Source organism: Mesocricetus auratus, unplaced genomic scaffold, assembly GCF_017639785.1.
Source record: "Mesocricetus auratus isolate SY011 unplaced genomic scaffold, BCM_Maur_2.0 Super-Scaffold_100676, whole genome shotgun sequence".
NCBI classification, from domain to species: Eukaryota; Metazoa; Chordata; class Mammalia; order Rodentia; family Cricetidae; genus Mesocricetus; species Mesocricetus auratus.
In genome coordinates, this window is record NW_024429266.1 from 147268952 (window position 1) to 147289124 (window position 20173).

At 44.1% G+C, this 20173-nt stretch overlaps 1 protein-coding gene across 6 annotated transcripts in view; it reads left to right on the forward strand.

Annotated features, from left to right (window-relative positions):
* The first annotated feature begins 18450 nt into the window (after positions 1-18450).
* Positions 18451-20173, forward strand: part of Paip2b (poly(A) binding protein interacting protein 2B) — a 32957-nt gene continuing 31234 nt past the window's right edge. For 2 of the 6 annotated variants that reach the window (XM_040737462.1, XM_040737463.1), the window contains exons 1-2: positions 18535-18587; positions 18929-18988. Coding sequence is in view for 1 of the 6 variants with exons in the window: in XM_040737459.1 (XP_040593393.1) it covers positions 18960-18988 (29 nt within the window). In the remaining 5 variants the exon portion in view is untranslated. Of the gene's footprint in view, positions 18588-18928; positions 18989-20173 lie in introns of those variants that run through there. The other 4 variants (XM_040737459.1, XM_040737464.1, XM_040737461.1 and 1 more) reach the window with 4 other exon arrangements.

The window sequence follows — 20173 nt, forward strand, 5'->3', positions numbered from 1 at the left end:
GGAAACAGAATCTTAATCCAGTGACTGATGAAAGCAGGGGCAGACACACACAGCTAAACATTTAACTGAACCCCTGGAATCCAGTGACAGAGAGGGAGGACTGATGAGCAAAGGGGTCAAGACTGGACTGGTTTAACCCACTGAAACAGCTGATGCCTTCGGGAGGCCAGCATGCAACTGATCCAGACCCCCTGAATGTGGGTATCAGTGAGGAGTCCTAGGCAATCTATGGGACCTTGAGTAGTAGATCAGTATTTATCCCTGGCATACAAATGAACTTTGGGTACCCATCCCACAATGGGGGATGCTCTCTCAGACTGGACTCTTGGGGTACTCTAGGCCCTGCCCTGAACGAAATAACAGACTCTGGAAATCCCCCATGGAATGCCTCACCCTCCCTGGGGAATGGAGTGGGGATTGGGTGGGGGGTTGTGGGGACTCGTGGGAGGGGCGGGAGAGGAGGGGAGGTTGAGGGAGCTGGGATTGACATGCGAAGCAAGCTTGTTTCTAACTTAAATTAAAAAAATCTTTTTAAAAACTGGTAGTAGAAGAAAATACAGTGAAAGTAGAATGAGAGTCATTTTTAATAGTAAAACAAGTCATAAATAATAAGGAATCCAGACATATTTATGATACATGCCTGTAAGTCAGCTACTTTGTGGCCAAAAGCAGGAGAATCACTTGATTCCTCAAGTTTGAAACCAACTTGGACACCATAATCTACCCTCAACACTGCACACACATAGACATATCTACAGAGACACCCATAAAGACACACATACCACATCACACAGATGTACATACATAGATACATACATACATATATGCATAAACCCATCATAAAAAAGGAGAAACACACAGAATTGCCCTATGTAAGAATTTTTTTTGGTGTTTTTTTTTTTTCCGAGACAGGGTTTCTCTGTGGCTTTGGAGGCTGTCCTGGAACTCGCTTGGTAGTCCAGGCTGGTCTCGAACTCACAGAGATCCGCCTGCCTCTGCCTCCCGAGTGCTGGGATTAAAGGAGTGCGCCACCAACGCCCGGCTCAAGAATTTTTAAAGTTTCTATGTGGGATTGGGGATTTATATCCTGACTCTGCTGTGGTGGTCTGAATGAAAAGGGCCTGACTAAACATGGTGGCAGATGCCTTTATTCCCAGCACTTGAAAAGCAGAGGCAGGTGTATCTCTGTAGAGAGATGCCTTTTCCTTGTCAGCTGCTTGGTTTTTCCCCACCAGTCGCCTGGGCTCTGCCACGTTGTAGTCCCCAAATAATACACAAGACGCTGTATTAATTATGAAGCTGTTGGCCTTGCTTGTTTCTTACTGACTAGCTCTGACTTAAGTATTTATCCCATAATTGTTAATCTAAGTATTTCTCTTATTGGAGAAGTTTCCAGGCTTCTTATTTCTCTGGCCGGCTACATAATGACTCCCTGTGTTTCTCCTACCCAGTTTCTCCTGGACTCCTAGTCCCACCTATCTTGCTTCCCTATTGGCCAACAGTGCTTTATTGACATATACACAGGACTTCCCCAACAGATCTCTGTGGGTTCAAGGCTAGCCTGATATACATAAGACAGTCAGGGTTATGTAGAAACTCTGTCTCAAAAACAAACAAAAAAGAGAATGGCCACATAGGCTAATATACTTTAATGTTTGATTCACAGGTGGTGGAACTGTTTGTGGAAGGATTGTGGAGGGCAGCCTTGCTGTAGAAAATGTGTGACTGGAGGTGGACATTGAGGTTTCAAAAGCCCATGCTAGGTTCATTCTCTCTCTTCCAGCCTCCAACTTGCAAGCTTTCAGTTACTGCACCAGGCCCACACTGCCTGCCTGCTGCCTGCTGCCGTGCCCCCACCATGATGGTCAGACTCACCCTCTGGAACTGTAAGCAAGTCCCCAATTAAATGCTTTCTTTTTCTTTTTTGTTTTGTTTGTTTGTTTGTTTGGTTGGTTGGTTGGTTTTTAGATAGGGTTTCTCTGTGTAACAGCCCTAGAACTTGCTCCATAGATCAGGCTGGCCTTGAACAGAGATCTGCCTGTCTCTGCCTCCCAAGTGCTAGGATTAAAGGTGTGCTGGTGCACCAAATGTGTGTGCTTTCTTTTATAACTGCCTTATCACAGCAATAAAAAAGTAACTAAGACATTTAAAAAAATTGTACAGGATATTTACAGGGTGTTTGCCTAGAGCTTCATAAAATACAAAGTAAAGCCCTCTTAAGTCATTTGTGAGGTAAGTCAGAAAGAAAAACAAGAGATTGATAACACAACATTCTATGTAATGACTCCTTTCTCCTGCTACCATGTGGGTCCTGGGCATAGAACTTTGAACATCAGGCTTGTCATTGAGCACCTTTACACTCTGAGCCACCTCTCTAGCCCAATGCGTTTGTTGAAGATACATTTGCAAAGATAACAACCCCTATATTTTCATGTTAGAAATAACACAAAAGTTAATTAATAAGGAACTGATTTTTCCAGTCCATCACATACACGCATTTGGTGGTCTGGAGGTAACTCAGTCAGTAAAGTGCTTGCTACATAAGCATGAAGACCAGAGTTCAAATCCCCATTACACACATAAAAATCCAGGGGTGGTGATGCCATACCTATAGCCTCAGTGCTGGGTAGGCAGGGACAAGAGGATTCCTAGACCTTGCTGGCCAGTCATTCTAGCTAGTTGGTATGTTCCAGGTGATGCAAGACATCCTGTATCAAAAAGTAAATGAAGAGGACCAGAGAGATGGCTCAACTGTAAAGCACACGGACTGTTCTTCCAGAGGACCTGGTTTCAATTCCCAGCATCCACATGGTGACTCACCACCACTCATAAATTCAGTTCCAGGGAATCTGATACTCTCTTCTGGCCTCTGCAGATACCGGGAACACACATGATATAATACATACATGCAGTTAAACAGCCAAACAGACAAGAAAATAATAAAAGTCTAAAAATAAAAAAGTAAGAGGAACAAAGGAAGACATCAAACATTGACATAAGCCCCCCCACACACGCACACAGGGTGAGGGGGCATAGGTATATGCCCGTGCATACACAAGCACACATGTATGCACTACACACACACACACACTATTGCCAATAAAACAGTTTTTTAAATTTGAAAAACACATTGAGAAAAAAACAACAATAATAAAAAAAATCCACAGCCGTGCATTGGTGGCACACGCCTTTAATCCCAGAACTCAGGAGGCAGAGGCAGGCGGATCTCTATGAATTTGAGGCCAGCCTGGACTTCAGATCAAGTTCCGGAACAGGCTCCAGAGCTACAGAGAAACCGTGTCTGGAAACAAACAAACAAAACCACATTGGGATAATATTTTTTCCTCTTTTTTTTTTCAAGACTGGTTTTACCTGTGTAACAGCCCTAACTATCCTGGAACTAGCTCTGTAGATTAGACTGGCCTCAAATTTACAGAGATCCACCTGCTTCTGCCTTCTGAGCGCTGGGATTAAAGGTGTGCGCCACCACTTCCTGGTTGGGATAACAAAACAGATTCCTGTATATACAGAACATCTCCTCTTAGTACTCACCTCGAGAGAGTGCTGTTCTCCTTACCACCTACCTCATCTTGTTCTTTAGAACATTGGTCATCAGCTCCAGAGGGGTAAGGAGAGCAAGACAATTCTCTCCATTTTTAAAAAAATTAAATATCTGAAAGCCACAAAGGAGTCAAGACCATGATGGGGAAATCCACAGAATCAACTGACCCGAGCCAGTGAGAGAGCACTGATGCAGGTCTGACAAATGGGGAACCTGCATAAGACAGAAATAGACTCCCTTAATATAGGTGACAATGGTGCGGTTGGGACAATATATAAGGCCACTGACAGTGGGTCTAAGATCTAACACTAATGCACAAACTGACTTAGTGGAGCCCATTCTATATGGACAGATACCTTGCTCAGCATAGACACAGAGGTGTAAGAGGTGGGGAGGTGCCTTGGTCCTGCTTCAATGAGATGACAGTACATACTTAGTAGACTTCCTAGGGGAGGCCTTACCCTCTCTGAAGAGCTGATGATAGGTGGGGGGGGGAGTGGGGTAAATGGGAGGGTAGGAGGGGGGGAACTGGGATTCGAATATAAAAAATGATAAAAAAAAGACTTCATAAAAATTAATCATTTGCAAAGAATAGAAAGGGCATTAAAGTGTGCGCAATTTCCTGATGCCCTCTTCTGGCTTCCATGAGTACTGCATGGAACACAGACACACACACACACACACACACACACACGCACGCACGCACGCACGCGCGCGCGCGCGCGCGTGGGCAGACGGACAGACGGACGGACAGACAGACAGACAGACAGAGATTTGCCTGCCTCTGTCTCACAAGTGCTGTGACTAAAGGACTGGCCATGCCTGAAGAAGGTTGAGATATCCTTTCGCCTTGGTGGTGAAGCTCATCCTGAGCCTCACAGTGCCCCACAAGATGGGGTGGGATATAAATAAGAATATATGTGATACTGGTGCTACTTATTTAATAATAATGTTGACTGGTTATTAATAAGGTTAAGCAACTATAAAAATACATTTGTAGGAATATGGAAATATAAAATCTGTACTGCATGTCTTAAAACGTTATTGTTGATTTTGTTTGTTGTAATGGTGATATTGTAGCATATAAAAATATTTTTAAAGGCTTGTTTTAAAAATTGTGTGTGTGTGTGTGTGTGTGTGTGTGTGTGTGTGTGTGTGTAAGTAAACACAGTGCTTGGCTCTTCAACAGCTTTTGGAACTTTCCTCTGAATCTCTCTTTCAACTGTTTATCATAGCTGACTTAACCAATAACAATTTGCCAAAACTATGTCTTTGAGGTATAATCTGGCATTTTTGCACTTAACCCTTGGTAAGGGAGATGGAGGAACCTTCTTGCACCATTGATCGGCATTGCTCAGCTCTGTCATTCTTTCCTTGCCTTCTGTGGCTAGTCACTGTCCCATGGACTCCCTGTTTCCCATGTCTCTGGGAAATTCAAACTGAAGATTCACTGGACTATTCTTTTTGTGTTACACTTTAGGCTTCACTACAGAAGATTTTCTGGATTTTGGTTGTACTAGAGCAGTCTTAATTCTTAGGGTAACTAAGAAGGGCCACATCCAGACATGCAGTCATCCAGGAGTGTTAACAATCTGAAGGTCCATCAAAACAGCATGTGCATAGTTATTCAGTGTTCCTAGGCATGACCAAGGGTGTACATTTCTTTTCCTTCCTTCCCTCCCTTTCTTTTTCTTCTTCCTTTCTTTTTCTTTGTTTTTTGTTTGTTGTTGTTTTGTTTTGTGTTTTTTTTTTGAGACAGGGTTTCTCTATAGCTTTGGAACCTGTCCTGGAACTCACTCTATTGACCAGGCTGGTCTCAATCTCACAGAGATCCGCCTGCCTCTGCCTCCTAAGTGCTGGGATTAAAGGTGTGTGTCACCATCACCTGGCAGGGTACATTTCTTTAGGGGAGAAGAGATGCCATATGGAGAAGCATGGAGAAAGACTACAGGTCTGCACCTATATTTGCCTGAATCAGTAAGCAAAGCCTGTGAATTAGTGTAAAAGTTAGGAAGAAGAGTAGAACAAACATAGCTAAGATTTGGAGCAGCCAGCAAAGTACCAGAAGGCTGTTGCATCCAGCTGTCTGTGGAAGCAGTATGTCCAGGGCCAGCTACTGCGATTCACATGTTCATATTGTCTGGACTTCTTGGCTTCTCCAAGAGGAAGACCAATCAATGGTCAAAGTACCTCCCAAAGGATACCAGCCTTCCAGCTTGGAGTATCAGCTCTACTGCTGTGTTAACCCCAGAGGATTCAGGGATGCACCCATTTGAGTATCTGCTTGAACCCCTGTGCTAACCTTCCTGAAACTACCCAAGCAGCTGTCCTTCCTCTTCTTGGTGAAACTCTTTCTCAGTCTGTGGTCCAATTCCTCATACAGACCCCAGTGGCCACAGTGCCACACTGTTGTTACATATCATCGTATTAGGGACAGTGGATATTATTGATGGCTCATTCGCTCTTTTTCTATTGATAATACTATGAATAAACTCATTCAGAAAGGGGGAGGCTGATTTTGCTCTGTTTTGTTTTGTTTTCTGAGACAGGGTTTCTCTGTGTAGCTCTGACTGTCCTAGAACTTGCTCTGTAGAACAGGCTAGCCTTGAACTCCTAGAGATTGGTCTGCCTCTGCCTTCCAAGTGCTGGGATTAAAGGTGTGTGCCACCACTGCCCAGCTGGGGGGGTGATTTTTAAATTTTTCTTAATTTTGTTTGTGTATAGGTGTTTTACCTTCATCTATATCTTTGTACCATTTGTATGTCTGGGTCCATAGAGACCAGAAGAGGTCATTGAATCCCCCTTTTGAGCCAACATATGGGTGCTGGGCATTGAATCTGAGTCTTAGGAAAGAGCAGCCTTAACTGCTGAACCACATCCCTAGACCTGGAAAGGTGCTTTTTTTTAAGATCCCTCAAAGTTGCTCTATAATCCAGAGCTTGGAGGCTTTGCTTTTCTCTTCCCTAACTTTGTCTGTCTGTGTGGTGTTTTATACTCTATAGGCTTGTATTAATTACTTTTTCTTACTGTTGTGATCTTGTCAAGGAGTGGCTTAAAAGGAGGAAGTGTTTATTTTGGTTCATAATTCAAGGGGATATAGCCATAATGAAGGAAAGCACAGCAGCAGGGGGCTCAGTGATGTCCTGCAGGGACTTGTTTACTGACTCACATCATAGTGGAATGGGAAGCAGTTAGCAGGCAGGAAGTGGGACTGGGCTGCTATACCTCAAGCTCGGCCCCCAGGAAAGCACTACCTTCTAAAAGTCTCACGACCTTACAAGACAGCACCACCAGCTGGGGACTTGCTTACACACACAAACCTATGGGGGACATTTCATATTCAAACCACAAGCTCTTCACTTGTAACAAAGTTTTAAGGGCAGTGGTATCCCCAGTCTGCTGATCACAACCCTGTGACTATTTCTCGTGTAAGCTAATCCTAGTACAGGTCACTACTATCCCAAGAAACGGGGTTGAAGTTGTTGGTATTGTTCCAAAGGGCTCAGCACACATCTCATCACAGCCTGTGGCAGCTGCCACACATACATCCTTTTCTTCTCACCAAGAAGGCTGTCTCCTTAATGTTCAGAGTTTTCAATCTTATGTACATTCTAGACTGCCCAGGTGACCAGGTGGACCCAGAAGCTGAGGTACACGCCAGGGCTTCTGCTCTGTCACCATGCTTCTTGACTAGTCTCCAATTCCAGCATCAAAATTGCCTCCTGCACCTTTCTGAGGGCTCCACGCTGAAGGAAAATTGATGACATATTGTGTCATTTCAATCACCGGAGCTTCCCAGGGTGTTTCTGGTTCAACCCTCAAACAAGGGCATTTCCCATCCTAGCCAGTGCTGTGGGTTGATTTCAAAATGGCTCCCTAACTGGCTCATGTTTTGAACACTTGGTCCCCAGAAGGTAGTGCTGTTTGGGGATGTTCTTGAAACTGGAGCCTAGCTAGAAGTAGGTCACAAGACAGAAGGGATCTTTGGGGACATCTTGTCAGTGGTCCCTTCCTGTCATGCTCACTGCTTCCTACTTACATGAACAGCTCTCCATTGTGGCATGCCTCACCACTGGCCCAGAGTCAGTGGACTAAACTCTCTGAAACTATGAACCAACTGAAATAAATCCTCCCTCCTTGAAGTTGTTTCTGTGAGCTAGTTTGCCACAGTGACGGGAAGTAACTAGCACAGCGTCTGGTGACTCCTCCATAGTGTACACATCAGGTCTTTCTCCATAGAAGTCCCCACCATTTGACTTTGGATTTGGTCTCTCACTCACCTCACAGTTTAGAAGGCGACATCCTTTATCCACCTGAATTTCTCCCACCACACACAGTGATGATGAAAAGAGCATCTTACCAAATGCTCACACAGCACCGCCATTGATGCTGTGTCTCTGCGGAGCTCCTCACTACTCTGCTTATGTTCCAGTTGCCTCCTCACCAGTCTGTGCACTTTCACCATGTTCCTACATCCCTCTGCTACCAAGCAAAGTTCCACTGACTCTGTAGCAGTGGGACTTCAGCCACTCACTATGGATCAGAACAGAGAGAACACTAAACACAAGGATTGCTCAGTTTGGTGTGCTTCCTTCCCTAGAAGTTAACAACATTCTGTTCTCACAGTTGTCTAACTTCTCTTAACTTTTGACTCAACCATGTCATCATTTGAGGCTCTGACCTTGCTCTATGGGTTTTCTTTCTCTTTGGGGGGTGTTTGTTTTTTTGTTCCCAAAATAAGATTTCTCTGTGTAGCCCTGGCTGTCCTGGAACTAGCTCTGTAGACCAGGATGGCCTCAAACTCACAGAGATCCACCTGTCTCTGCCTCCTGATTGCTGAGATTAACTGTGTGTACTACTACTGCCTGGCAGCTCTACAGGCTTTCCAAGTAAACTTGATTTTCTCAACTTCATCATCAAGCAGTTAAGGACTAACATTGCTATTAACTACTCTGGTACTTCAGACCTATGTTAGCCCTGTTGAGTTAGGGCAGGATACAGTAGTAAACTATACCAACATCCTAGAAGCCTAAATATAAGAGGTTGCTATTATCTGCACATTTATATGATGTATGGGGACACTCAAGAGATCCAGACCTTGGAGACTCTATGTCAACTGCTATGTGATGGTTGTGCTAGAAAGTTGTGATATATATGCTGGCTGTGATAGTTCATCCCCCTAATCCCAGCACAAGGGAGACAGAGGCAGAAAGATTGCAACAACTTCTAGGTCAACCTTTATTACAGAGTGATTTCCTGTCTAGTCAAGGCTACAAAGTGAAGCCCTCTCCCAAGAAATTAATTAGACAATCAATTAAATACCTCCTCAGAAATGACATATATATCTACTCACATTTTATACTCATGCCTAACTTCAAGGAGATAGGAAAGTACTGTGAGGTACAAAGTGGGCCCCAAAGATGGAAGTGCTGCTGAAAATGTTCTAAAGGATAGTCTAGACTCCGCTCAGGCTGGACTCTGACTGGGTAAAGAGAAGAGCTGTTACTTAAGCTCAGCATTCCTCAGGACCTTCTGAAGTGGGTTTCTGTTTGTTGTGAAAACTATTACTTACCTTTTTTTGCCTCCTACAGCCAACTACCACCAGCAAGGGCATCTAGGTCCTGATTAATTCAGGACAGTAACAAGGCAAAGGCCTATGCTGTTCCAACACACACACACACACACACACACTCACATACATATACACTCTCACACATTCATATGCACTCACACAATACATACGTGTACACAGACACATAGACAGGCACACTTACACACATACACTCACACATGCACATGTGAGCACACATACACTCTATCCCTGCCTGCTCTCCCTAAAACTGGCAAGGTTCTCCCCTTTCTGCTGTTCTCTCTGCCCCTTGAGATAATCTGGCAGATTTCCCAAGAAACCTTTCTTTCTACACACAGGGTAGTTCAGTTTAGTAGTTTCACTGCACCTTTGCTTACACATACCACTTACCAGGGATAGAGAAACCACTGGAAGGTTTGCAAATGGTACAAATGACAGAGTAAGGCATGATCCATTATACGACCCACATTGTGGCCCTATGTCCTAGTTCTCTTTGCTACTCCTTGTTCTTAGAAAGTATTCTAGTTTCCTTTCTGTTGCTGTGATAAAATACTCTGACCAAAAGCAATTTGGGGCAGGAGAGGATTTATTTGGTTTACACTTCAGGTACCAGTCCATTATGTAGAGACAAGGTTTCTCTGTGTAGCCCTGGCTGTCCTTGCTGTCCTGGAACTCATTCTGTAGACCAGGCTGGCCTTGAACTCAGAGATCCACCTGCCTCTGCCTCCCAGGTGCTGGGATTAAAGGCATGCACCACCACTGACCACCTTAGCTGGCTTTCTTATACAGCCTAGGACCACCTGCCCAGGGAAGAGTGCTGCCCACAGTACGTTGGGTCCTCCCACATCAATCAACAATCAAAAGAATCTCCCATAGACATACCTTCAGGCCCATCAATCTAGGCAACTCCTCAATCAAGGCTTTCTTCTCAGATGACTTTAGGCTATGTCAAGTTGACAAAGTTTACTAGGACAAAAGGCCATTCTCCGTATCTGTGCATCCATTCCACATTGTCTCCATAGCCTGGCTACTGTGCTTCCCATTGAGTAACCATCTGTGTATGATCTCTTTGCTGGCCTTTGATGCTGATCTCAAACCTCTGGCCCCAGGCCATGGAAACAGGAATAAAGATAATTTTTTTTGGTTTTTCGAGACAGGGTTTCTCTGTGGCTTTGGAGGCTGTCCTGGAACTAGCTATTGTAGACCAGGCTGGCCTCAAACTCACAGAGATCCAACTGCCTCTGCCTCCCGAGTGCTGGGATTAAAGGCGTGCGCCACCAACGCCCGGCAAAGATAATTTTCTTACAGGCCATGCCTGGAGCCCTTCAGTCAAGCTAGTTCTTCTATAACCCCATGTAATAGAGAAGACTTCAAGACTCAGAGTCCAGGACTTGTAAGTAGAGGACAGATTCCAAGGCTCTGTCCAAGAGTGGATGCTCCTGAGGTGACTCGGCCAAACCTATCTATCATTCAAGGAGCCAGAGGCAAGTAACAAGATCCTAAAACAAGGTCAAGGAGCTGGAAAACATGAAAGTGAGTATTAGCAGATGCAGATAGAAACTCCATAACCATCCCAGAGTCATACCTTGGCATTCTCTATGGAATTGTTTGGTCAGTGTAAAAAGGTAACAAAGTAATAAGGATAACTTATTAAAAATCAGTTGGCTTTACAAGCCCCATAGTGAAAAAAATAACAAGTCTACTTCTCCACTGAGGCAACATTTTCAACATTTTTAACTGCTATTTTTGATGATGGATAGGTAGATAGAGAGATAGATAGATTATAAGTCTATAGGTGATAGACATTAGGTAGGTGATAGGTTGATAGGTAGATAGATGACAGATACATAGATAAATGATTGATATATCAATAGATGATTGATAGGTAGACATGAAAAATATACAAATGAATGATAGCTACATGGATAATAGACAATTATATAGATATCCTCATATATTAATAGCACATATATATATATATTTACTGTTATAATTGTTTTAGTTTAAAGCTACCTAATTTATCTATTGCCTTTCTGCAATGAACTATGGAAAATCAGTTCTTATGCCACTCACAGTTTCCTATCCTCTATTCTCTCCATGTGAATAGCTCCAAATGTATGTTCAATATGCACAAGATCACAATATGTAAACACTGATACTGAACACAGCAATGAAGAACTCTGGACCTAGATTTCCTGATGTGGGTCCGGCTTTCCCTCAGAGCTTCACGTTGCATTCTGAAGGATGTGTGTGAAGAGATGCCACATACTGAGCCCTAGAAGTTATGTCTAGCCATCCAATGTGGGACAGACTTTGTATGCATGCTTAAGTTTGGGATTCTGAGCTGGAGAGAATATCCTAAGTTGCTGAAGGGAGGCGTCAACAGCATCCATCAAAAAAGTCCTTTCCAGAGGAAGGGAGAAGAATCAGTCAAGAAATACAAGGCCGGCAGATATCAGAAGGAGAGAAATCACTGCATTTCTGGCCTTGAAGATGAAGGAAGAAGGCACAAACCAAAGGAATAGGATATAAACCCTAGAGCAGTGGTTCTCAATCTGTGGGTCATGACCCCATCAATGAGGGTCAAATGACCCTTTCACAGGGGGCATCTAAGACCATCAGAAAACACAGATATTCACATTACAATTCATAACAGTAGCAAAAATTACAATTCTTAAGTAGCAATGAAAATAATTTTGTGGTTGGGGGGTCAGCACAACATGAGGAACTGTCTCAAAGGTTCTCAGCATTAGAAGGGTGAGAACCTTGTCTTTGGAGGAAAGAACTGAGTTCTGCCTGAGAGCCTCTAGGAGGTACTCAGACCTGCCTTAACTTTAGCTCTTAGAACATTCCATAAGCAGAGGACATAGTTCAGGGATGGAGACCCTGCCAGGCATGTATGAACCTTGTGTCCCATCACTAATCTAAACAACAAACCCCCAAACTTGTAGATTTCTGTCTCTTAGGCCCATGTGTGTGTGTTGTTTGAAGCAATTCAGTGTTACAAGAAGGAACCAGTACACTGCAGGCTCTCTGTCAGGTGTGAACTGAAGATTCCTTTCCTGCAAAAAAAGTTGACATGAGCGGTAAATGAGTTAATACATTCAACACTTAGAACAATAGGGCGGATGAGGGACTTATGGCTGTAGTCCCAGCCTCAGGTAGAACAGGAGGCTAGTAATAGGTTGAAGGACAACTTTATCTATATAATGATAATAGACCAGCCAGGGCTACATAGAGAGACCCCATCTGAAAGAAAAAGCAAAATACTTGGAGTTTGATCACTTAGTAGCTAAGAGTACTGGGTGCTCTTGTAGAAGACCTAGGTTTTATTCCCTGCACCCATATGGCAGCTCACAACTTTCTGTAACTTCAATTCTAGGGTATCTAACACTCTCTTCCCACCTCCAGGGACACACATGTTGCACATACATACATTCATGCAAAACACTCATGCACATAAAATAAAAATAACTAAGTATTTTTAAAGGAAAGGCAGTTTCTCTTTACCCAGACTTTTTTTCCAATATCACATATCATACTATACAGGGAATTAAAAATATAGTCAGCATAATGGTATTCATAAAGCATAAAGGGTCCCTGAGAGGTAAGTTCCAGCACCTTGCTTGTTGGTAAATGTCTTTATTCCACTCCCACAATGCACTGGTCAAGCAGTTGAATACAGATTTATAGCTCAGAAGAATCCACCCTTAGAGTTTTGAAGGTATCTCCCACTAGTTTCTGTCTTCCTGTTTTGGCTTTAGAAAATGTGCTTTTATTCTGATTCCTGATTTTTTAAATTATTTTTTGATGTTTTTAAGACAAGAGTCTTGTTGTTTAGCCCCAGCTGGCTTAGAACTGGTAAGTAATGGTACTGGCCTCAAATTTGCCACTGCTGTGGAGTGCTGGGATACAGGCATGTGCCACCATGCCCAACCTGATTTATCTTTTCTGTGTATGAATTTGTGTGTGTGCGCGTGCATGCGCGCGCACGTGGAGACTGCCGATTGGCATCAGGTGTCTTTCTCAGTCTCTCTCAAACTTAGGGTGTTTTTGTTTTTTAGATAATGCCTCTTACCAAAACCAGCTAGACTATCTGACCAGAATCTTCTGTGGTTCCTCTATTTGTCCCTCTCCAGGGCTGGGATACACTGTCTCCCCCCCCCCCCCTGCAGGTGCTGGGGATCTGAACTCAGGTCCTCAGTGCTTGAGTAGCTAGCACTTTATGGAAGGAGCCATTTCCACAGCCCACCTGACTCATTCTTATTAGACTGCTTCCTCTCTGCAACTTTACAGGACCTTGATTTCTCTTCTGCTTTATGAAGCCTTGACTTGAGTTGGAGGGATGAAGACTCCCACTCCTCTTGCCCCCAAACAAGCAGGAAGTGCTCCTCCCCTTTAACCCTAATACTCGCTCCTCTAGAGATTCTAAACTTGCCAGCATATTTATGAAATCTTGCCCAGTTTGCATCTAAGAGGAATTAGACCTGAAGGCAGTCACTCGTTTTGCCCTCTCATGGTGTTCGTGATCTGCTTGGGAACCTTAGACACAGGAACTGTTGCTGGGTTTATAGCACATCTCTCCATGCCTCTAGGTATGTGTGTAATTTTGTCAATATGATATCTGAATCCATTCCTCCTCTGTGGGAACACAGAGTGCCTCCAGCAGCGTGATGTGTCTCAGCTTGGCTGTGTCTAAAGTGGAGAGTCCACAGCACTCATTCTGTGATTTTCAAGATGTGATGAGATAATACATATTTAGTGCTTAAAGTCATATCTGGCTCAAAGTTAAAACTGATCAAATGTTGATCATTACTGATATAGGCCCTCTCTACTCAAAATGTGTGGTTTTTGTTGGTATGCTGTTTTGCTTTTGAGACAAAGTCTCACTAGGTAGCCTAGGATGACCTTGAACTCACGATCCTCCTTTCTCGTGAGTGCTGGGTTTGTAGTCATGTGCCATCGCACTGGACTTCTGATAGACTTCATTTTAATAAGGACTTAAGGTCAGTTAAGAGATATCTTCATTATCATATTTCCTTCCCCTATTGGAAAGAAACTACTTTCTCCCTAGAACATTTCTCATAATGTCTCTCATATCTTCTGTGTAAGTTTCTATTTTTATTTTACTCCATGAGACCTTTAATCAACTTTATCTTCGAGTTTCCAGTTCTTTTGTGGTCTTCTCTACCTACATTCTCATCATTTTACTTAACCACTTGTTCATAAATATTTCATTTTCTCCATTTCCTTGCAGCTAAGTTTGTCCATGATGACTAAGTTCTGGGTGGCCAGTGGAAATGCCAAGTTCTAAGTGAAACATAGTTCTTTTTTTTTTTTTTTTTTTTTTTTTTTTTTTGGTTTTTCGAGACAGGGTTTCTCTGTGGCTTTGGAGGCTGTCCTGGAACTAGCTCTTGTAGACCAGGCTGGTCTCGAACTTACAGAGATTGCCTGCCTCTGCCTCCCAAGTGCTGAGATTAAAGGCGTGCACCACCAACGCCCGGCCTGAAACATAGTTCTTAAAGACTCTCTCTCTCTCTCTCTCTCTCTCTCTCTCTCTCTCTCTCTCTCTCTCTCTCTCTCTCTCTCTCTCCTCCCTCCCTCCCTCCCTCCCTCCCTCCCTCCCTCCCTCCCTCCCTCCCTCCCTCCCTCCCTCTCTCTCTCTCTCTCTGTCTCTCTCTCTGTCTCTCTCTCTCTGTCTCTCACTCAAGAGTTCCAGGGCAGCCAGGGCTACAGAAAAACCCTGCCTCAAAAAAACGTAGACAGACAGACAGATCTTCTAAAAAGGACTTAAGGTAATAGATTCCATGTACCCATGAAAACAGAGGGCCAACATAAGGCAATTGTTCTAGCTTGCTTCCTGTTGCTGTGATAAAATATCATGACCAGGGCTGGAGAGATGACTCAGAGGTTAAGAGCACTGGCTATTTTCACAGAGGACCTGGGTTCAATTCCCAGTACCTACATGGCAGCTCACAGCTGTTTATAATTCCAGTTCCAAGAGTGGGAGATACCTTCAAAACTCTGAGGGTGGATTCTTCTGAGCTACAAATCTGTATTCAACTATTGACCAGTGCATTGTGGGAGTGGAATAAAGACATTTACCAAAAAGAGATCTGAACATTTTCCAAGAGATCTGAAGCCTTCTTCTGGCCTCTAAAGGCACTTCACTCAGGTGGTGCACAGACACAGATGTAACAAAACACCCATACACATAAAATAAGCAGATAAGAGCACCATGCCCAAAAGCAATTTAGGAGAGGAAAGGATTCATTTGGCTTACACGTCAGATCAAAGTCCATCACTGAGGGAAGTTGGAGCAGGAATTCAAGCAAGAACTTAAGTACAAACAGAGGAATACTGCTTACTATTTCACTGGCAACTTCATGCTCAGCTAGATTTCTTATAGAACCCAGGACCACTTGATCAGGGAACAGTGCTGTCCACAGTAGACTGAACCCTCCTATGTCGATTAGCAACTGAGACAATCCTCCACAGATATACTCACAGGTCTATTTGATTTTGACAAGTCCTTCAATATCCCTTCTCAGGTGACTTTAGGCCATGTCAAGTTGACAGTTAAAGCTAACTAGGATAGGACCTGAGTGTGCATGGATTTTGTGCATGGATCTACAGTTAGGGGTCAAATGAAGCCTTAAACTTGAGTAAGCGATCTTCAATGGATTGAATACCTACCTACCCACACAGCTTCATAATGAATGAGGCCACATATCAGAGCTTCTGGAGATGGTCATCTTAGTGGCCCTTTCCCATTTTTCACTTCATTACTTAATTTATGTCTCTGTGTGCAATGATGTCTTCACAGGGCTCTGGAACTAACAATTCTGCTAAAAATTGTGCCTCGTGCATTCATTTAGAGTAGTATTTGGGGGTATTGGTATTTTCCAAGTATTTTTTTTTGGTTTTTCGAGACAGGGTTTCTCTGTGGCTTTGGAGGCTGTCCTGGAACTCGCTTGGTAGTCCAGGCTGGTCTCGAACTCACAGAGATCCGCCTGCCTCTGCCTCCCGAGTGCTGGGATTAAAGGCGTGTGCCACCAACGCCCGGCCTTCCAAGTATCTTTTAAAATATGCATTAAGTGTTTACTGCATGTATGTATGTGTACCAGATGTGTGCCTGGTGCCTAAGGTCAGAAGTGGACATCAGAACCACTGGAACTGGAGATACAGACATTAGTAAATCACCATGTGGGAACCAAACCTGTAACAATTTCTCTTAACCTCTGGGCTGCCTCTCCAGTTCTTCGGGTAGTATTTTTGAACAGTAGTACAATTTATGTACACAGAAACTCTGGCTGAGGCATAAGAGCAAGACTTTGAGGTCAGACCATTTTCTTTTGTCCTGTCTTCCAGGACAGAAGTTAGAATTTCTACTAGGCAATTGTAAATATAATTCTGGGTAGATAAAATGGAAGTAGACATATTTGTTAAGATTCAGCTCCTAGGGGCTGCAGAGATGGCTCAGCCATTTAGGGAACATATTGCTCCTGGGGAAGACCTGAGTTCAGCTCCAGAGGAATCCAATGCCTTTGGCCTCCCTGGGCACCGACACTCATGTGTGCCTACTTCCACACAGGCACACTCGTACACGTCTGGACCATCAAGAAGCGCAGAGGGGAAAGGTGCCTGCCACCAAGTCTAACCATTTGAGTTGGAGAGGATCCTCAGGACCCACGTGAGAGAGGACAGAACTGATGCCTACAAGTTGTCCTCTGACCTCTGACCTCCACACACATTAATAAATACATACACATACAGATGAATGTGCACATTTAAAAAAATCCACGCCTTAGAAGTAGGTTAGGTTCTCCAAAAGGTGAGAAAAAAGAATGGGTAATAGACTTGGAGTCCCTAGAGGGATCAATCAGGGGAGGAGATTCACTGAGGAGGAAAAGTTAATGATAGATGAATTAATCCAATTATCTCCATTATCTTTATCCACTCCTTTACTAAGCCTATACTTTGTGTGTGTGTGTGTGTTTTATTTAATTCTGTCTGCATATATGCTTGCACACCTGAAGATCTCGTTATAGATGGCTGTGAGCCACCGTGTGGTTGCTGGGAATTCAACTCATGATCTCTGGGAGAACAGCTAGTGCTCTTGATCTCTGAGCTACCCCCACCCCACCCCACCCCCGCTAAAATCTGTTTCTTTAATTTTACTTTAGAGTGCTCTGCACGTATATCTGCATACCAGAAGAGGGCATCAGATCTGTGAGCCACCATGTGGGTTCTGGGAATTTTGAACCCAGTACCTCTGGAAGAGCAGCTCTTAACCTCTGAGCCATCTCTCCAACCCCGTGTTGTGGTTTTAATTAGCATAGTAGTAGTTAAGAGAATACTATTAAGCGTTCAGTTTTTTTAAATATATGAAGATGTAAAGACAGTCCCACTTTTATAAAAAGCTTTATATGTGCACGAGTGTTTTAGCTGTTGTGTACTATGTGCATGCAGTACCTTTGGAGGCCAGAAGAGGGAGTCCGATCCCTGGAGCTGAAGTTAAAGGCATATGTGAGCCACTATGTGGGTACTGGAAATTGAATCCTTGACTTATTGACGTACAGCAAATGCTCTTAACTGCTGTTCCACCACCTCCTGTCACATGAATCCATTTTCTTTTTATGAACGTAACTCAAGGTTTGGACATCGCCAATCCAAAGAACAGACAAGATTTTATTGTCTGTGGATTGCCTTGTTTTTCTGAGAACTGGTCGCACAATGTAGCTCAGGCTGGCCCAGATTTTTGAACCTCCTGCTTCAGCCTCGAGCCTGCTGGGACTGAAGAAGTCAAGTTTGTGTCTAAAAATGTCACTCTCTGTTCTTCCAAGTAGTCCCATTTGGGACCTAACAAGGAGGCAAATCCTTGCTCTGTAGCTCTTAAAACTCTTGCTGGTAGACAGCGAGGAAACCCCTTAGCCGCCTCCTTCTTCCTAGTTACCAAAACAGGAGAGAATTGGCTGCCATCTTAGCCAATGGACGAAGCAGGAGCAGAGTCGTTGTAAACAAACCGGGTGTCGCTGTGCTCCGGCTCCTCCTCCATGCGGGGATGATTCATCCTTGGGCTGAAATCTAGGCGTGACCAGTGCTTCTTCAACCAATCAGAGTTGGTGGTCTCCAGTGAGGGCGGAGCGAATGGACAGGTGTTAAGACCAATCACAAGCTGGAACTTCTGAAAGAAGTGGGCGGGCATTGTTTCACGTTTAGACCAATCGAAACCAGGTAAGTGAGCGGCATTCCCTGATGTCCAATAGGTGGATGGGGCGGTGTCCAGCAGCCAATGACTGGCTCCAGGGGGCGGGGCGAGACGCTTGTATGCGGCCGAGGTAGCTCGAGCGTTTGTGCGCCGCGACTCGCGCTCGGAGGAGGCGGCGCTGTGGTGTGATACGGACCTCGGGGCGGCGTTGTCCGCGCGGCCAGGTGGGTTCGGGCGTCGGGGCTGGACCCTCGGGCCGTCCGGGGATGCGCACAGCCCCGCTCCTTTTGGGCCGCCCGGGAGCGCGCAATGCCCCTCTTCCTCTCTCCATGGGCTGTCCGAGAACACGCAAAGCCCCTTTCCCGGTTCGGCCCGGGCCCAGGCCGTCCCGACGCTCTAGCGTTCTCCGGCCAGCTCCTCTCGCCTCATCCTATTTCACCATCCTTGCTATGACCTCCCGACTCTGGCCGCTTCTCTCTCCTGCCTTCTGCGACTGCCCCCTCAACCTCGGGTTTTCAGCCTCTTTTGCCCTGGAAACTAACATCTCTCACTTTGCTTCTTGTAGGCACCTGGAAGGGTGAAGGCGACAGTGGCAGATGACGACGCTGAACACAGGCTCTGCAAGGTTCGGAACTGGAATGGGCTTGCTTAAACTATTTCTGCCACCCTCCCCTTTACATGCCATTTGATCACTCCCCTCTTTTAGAATCTTTGTGCCCAGAAAGTGCTTTTGCTCAAAACTGCTGAATGTGAAGGTGAAAAAAAAAAAAAAAAAAAAAAGGCTTCCCAGCAGCAACCAATTTGAAGTCTGTGGTGCAGATGGAACTGAATTCTATTTGACACGGCTAGCCAAAGCTTGATTTACTCTAAGGAAGGGTCTGGGCATCCCGTACAGCTGTAAGACATAAGTGATTATCACATACAGCCTCTGAGTGAATTACGACAGCTCAGAGACAATGTGCAGCTGTGTCTTTTTAGAGACTTTGTTTACACCTTCATAGGATGGCAGGGTTTGGCTTCCGGTACTAGTTCTAGCCATATGTTTCTAGAAGGCCTTTTACACTGCTTCATACCCAAATAAAATTGTGCCAGACATTTACTGGGAAGAAATTAGCTCATCACTCATAATTTTGACTGAGTTTTAGAAATTGAAGAATACTGGACAGTGAGGGTTATATTTTGGAAGCAGGAGGAAATTGGATATTGGAATAAGAGTCCAGTACTTTGGTCAGAGAGGGAGGGAAAATGCGAATATATATAAAACTGCACTGTTCTCATGTCATTTTCATGACTATATTTGGGGTCATTTTTCTTAGTTCTCAAAAGAGAACAGTAAGCTATGAATTTAGCATCAGATTTACTGTGTTTTGGAGTTTGTAAGCTTTTGTGGAAAATCCTTACTGTTTTTATCTGGCTTGTATCCAGATAAGTTCAATATGATTCCTTGTGTTTTGCTGAGGTAAGAGTTTAATCTTAATAGAGAAAGAAGTAAGTCTATTCAAGTGAGTTAAAAGCAGTCTTCTGAGGTGACAACATTGTCTCATAGGCCATATGTTTGAGCTGGAAAGAGCAGGATCTTTAAAACTGTTGTAATTCATGTTGATTATAGCAGTTGTCAAAGTCACAGGCAAACTGCAGATCTCTGAGTTGGTCACTATTATAAATTGCTGTAAGCCTACAGTTGAAAACCAAGTGTATGTATCATGTCTTTGGATAAATCTGTACTTAGTTATTACTTATTTAGAGATTTAGGTGGTAACTTTGGCTTCCATACCAGAGATCTGACCTTGATCATAGAGTTTAGTAGAGA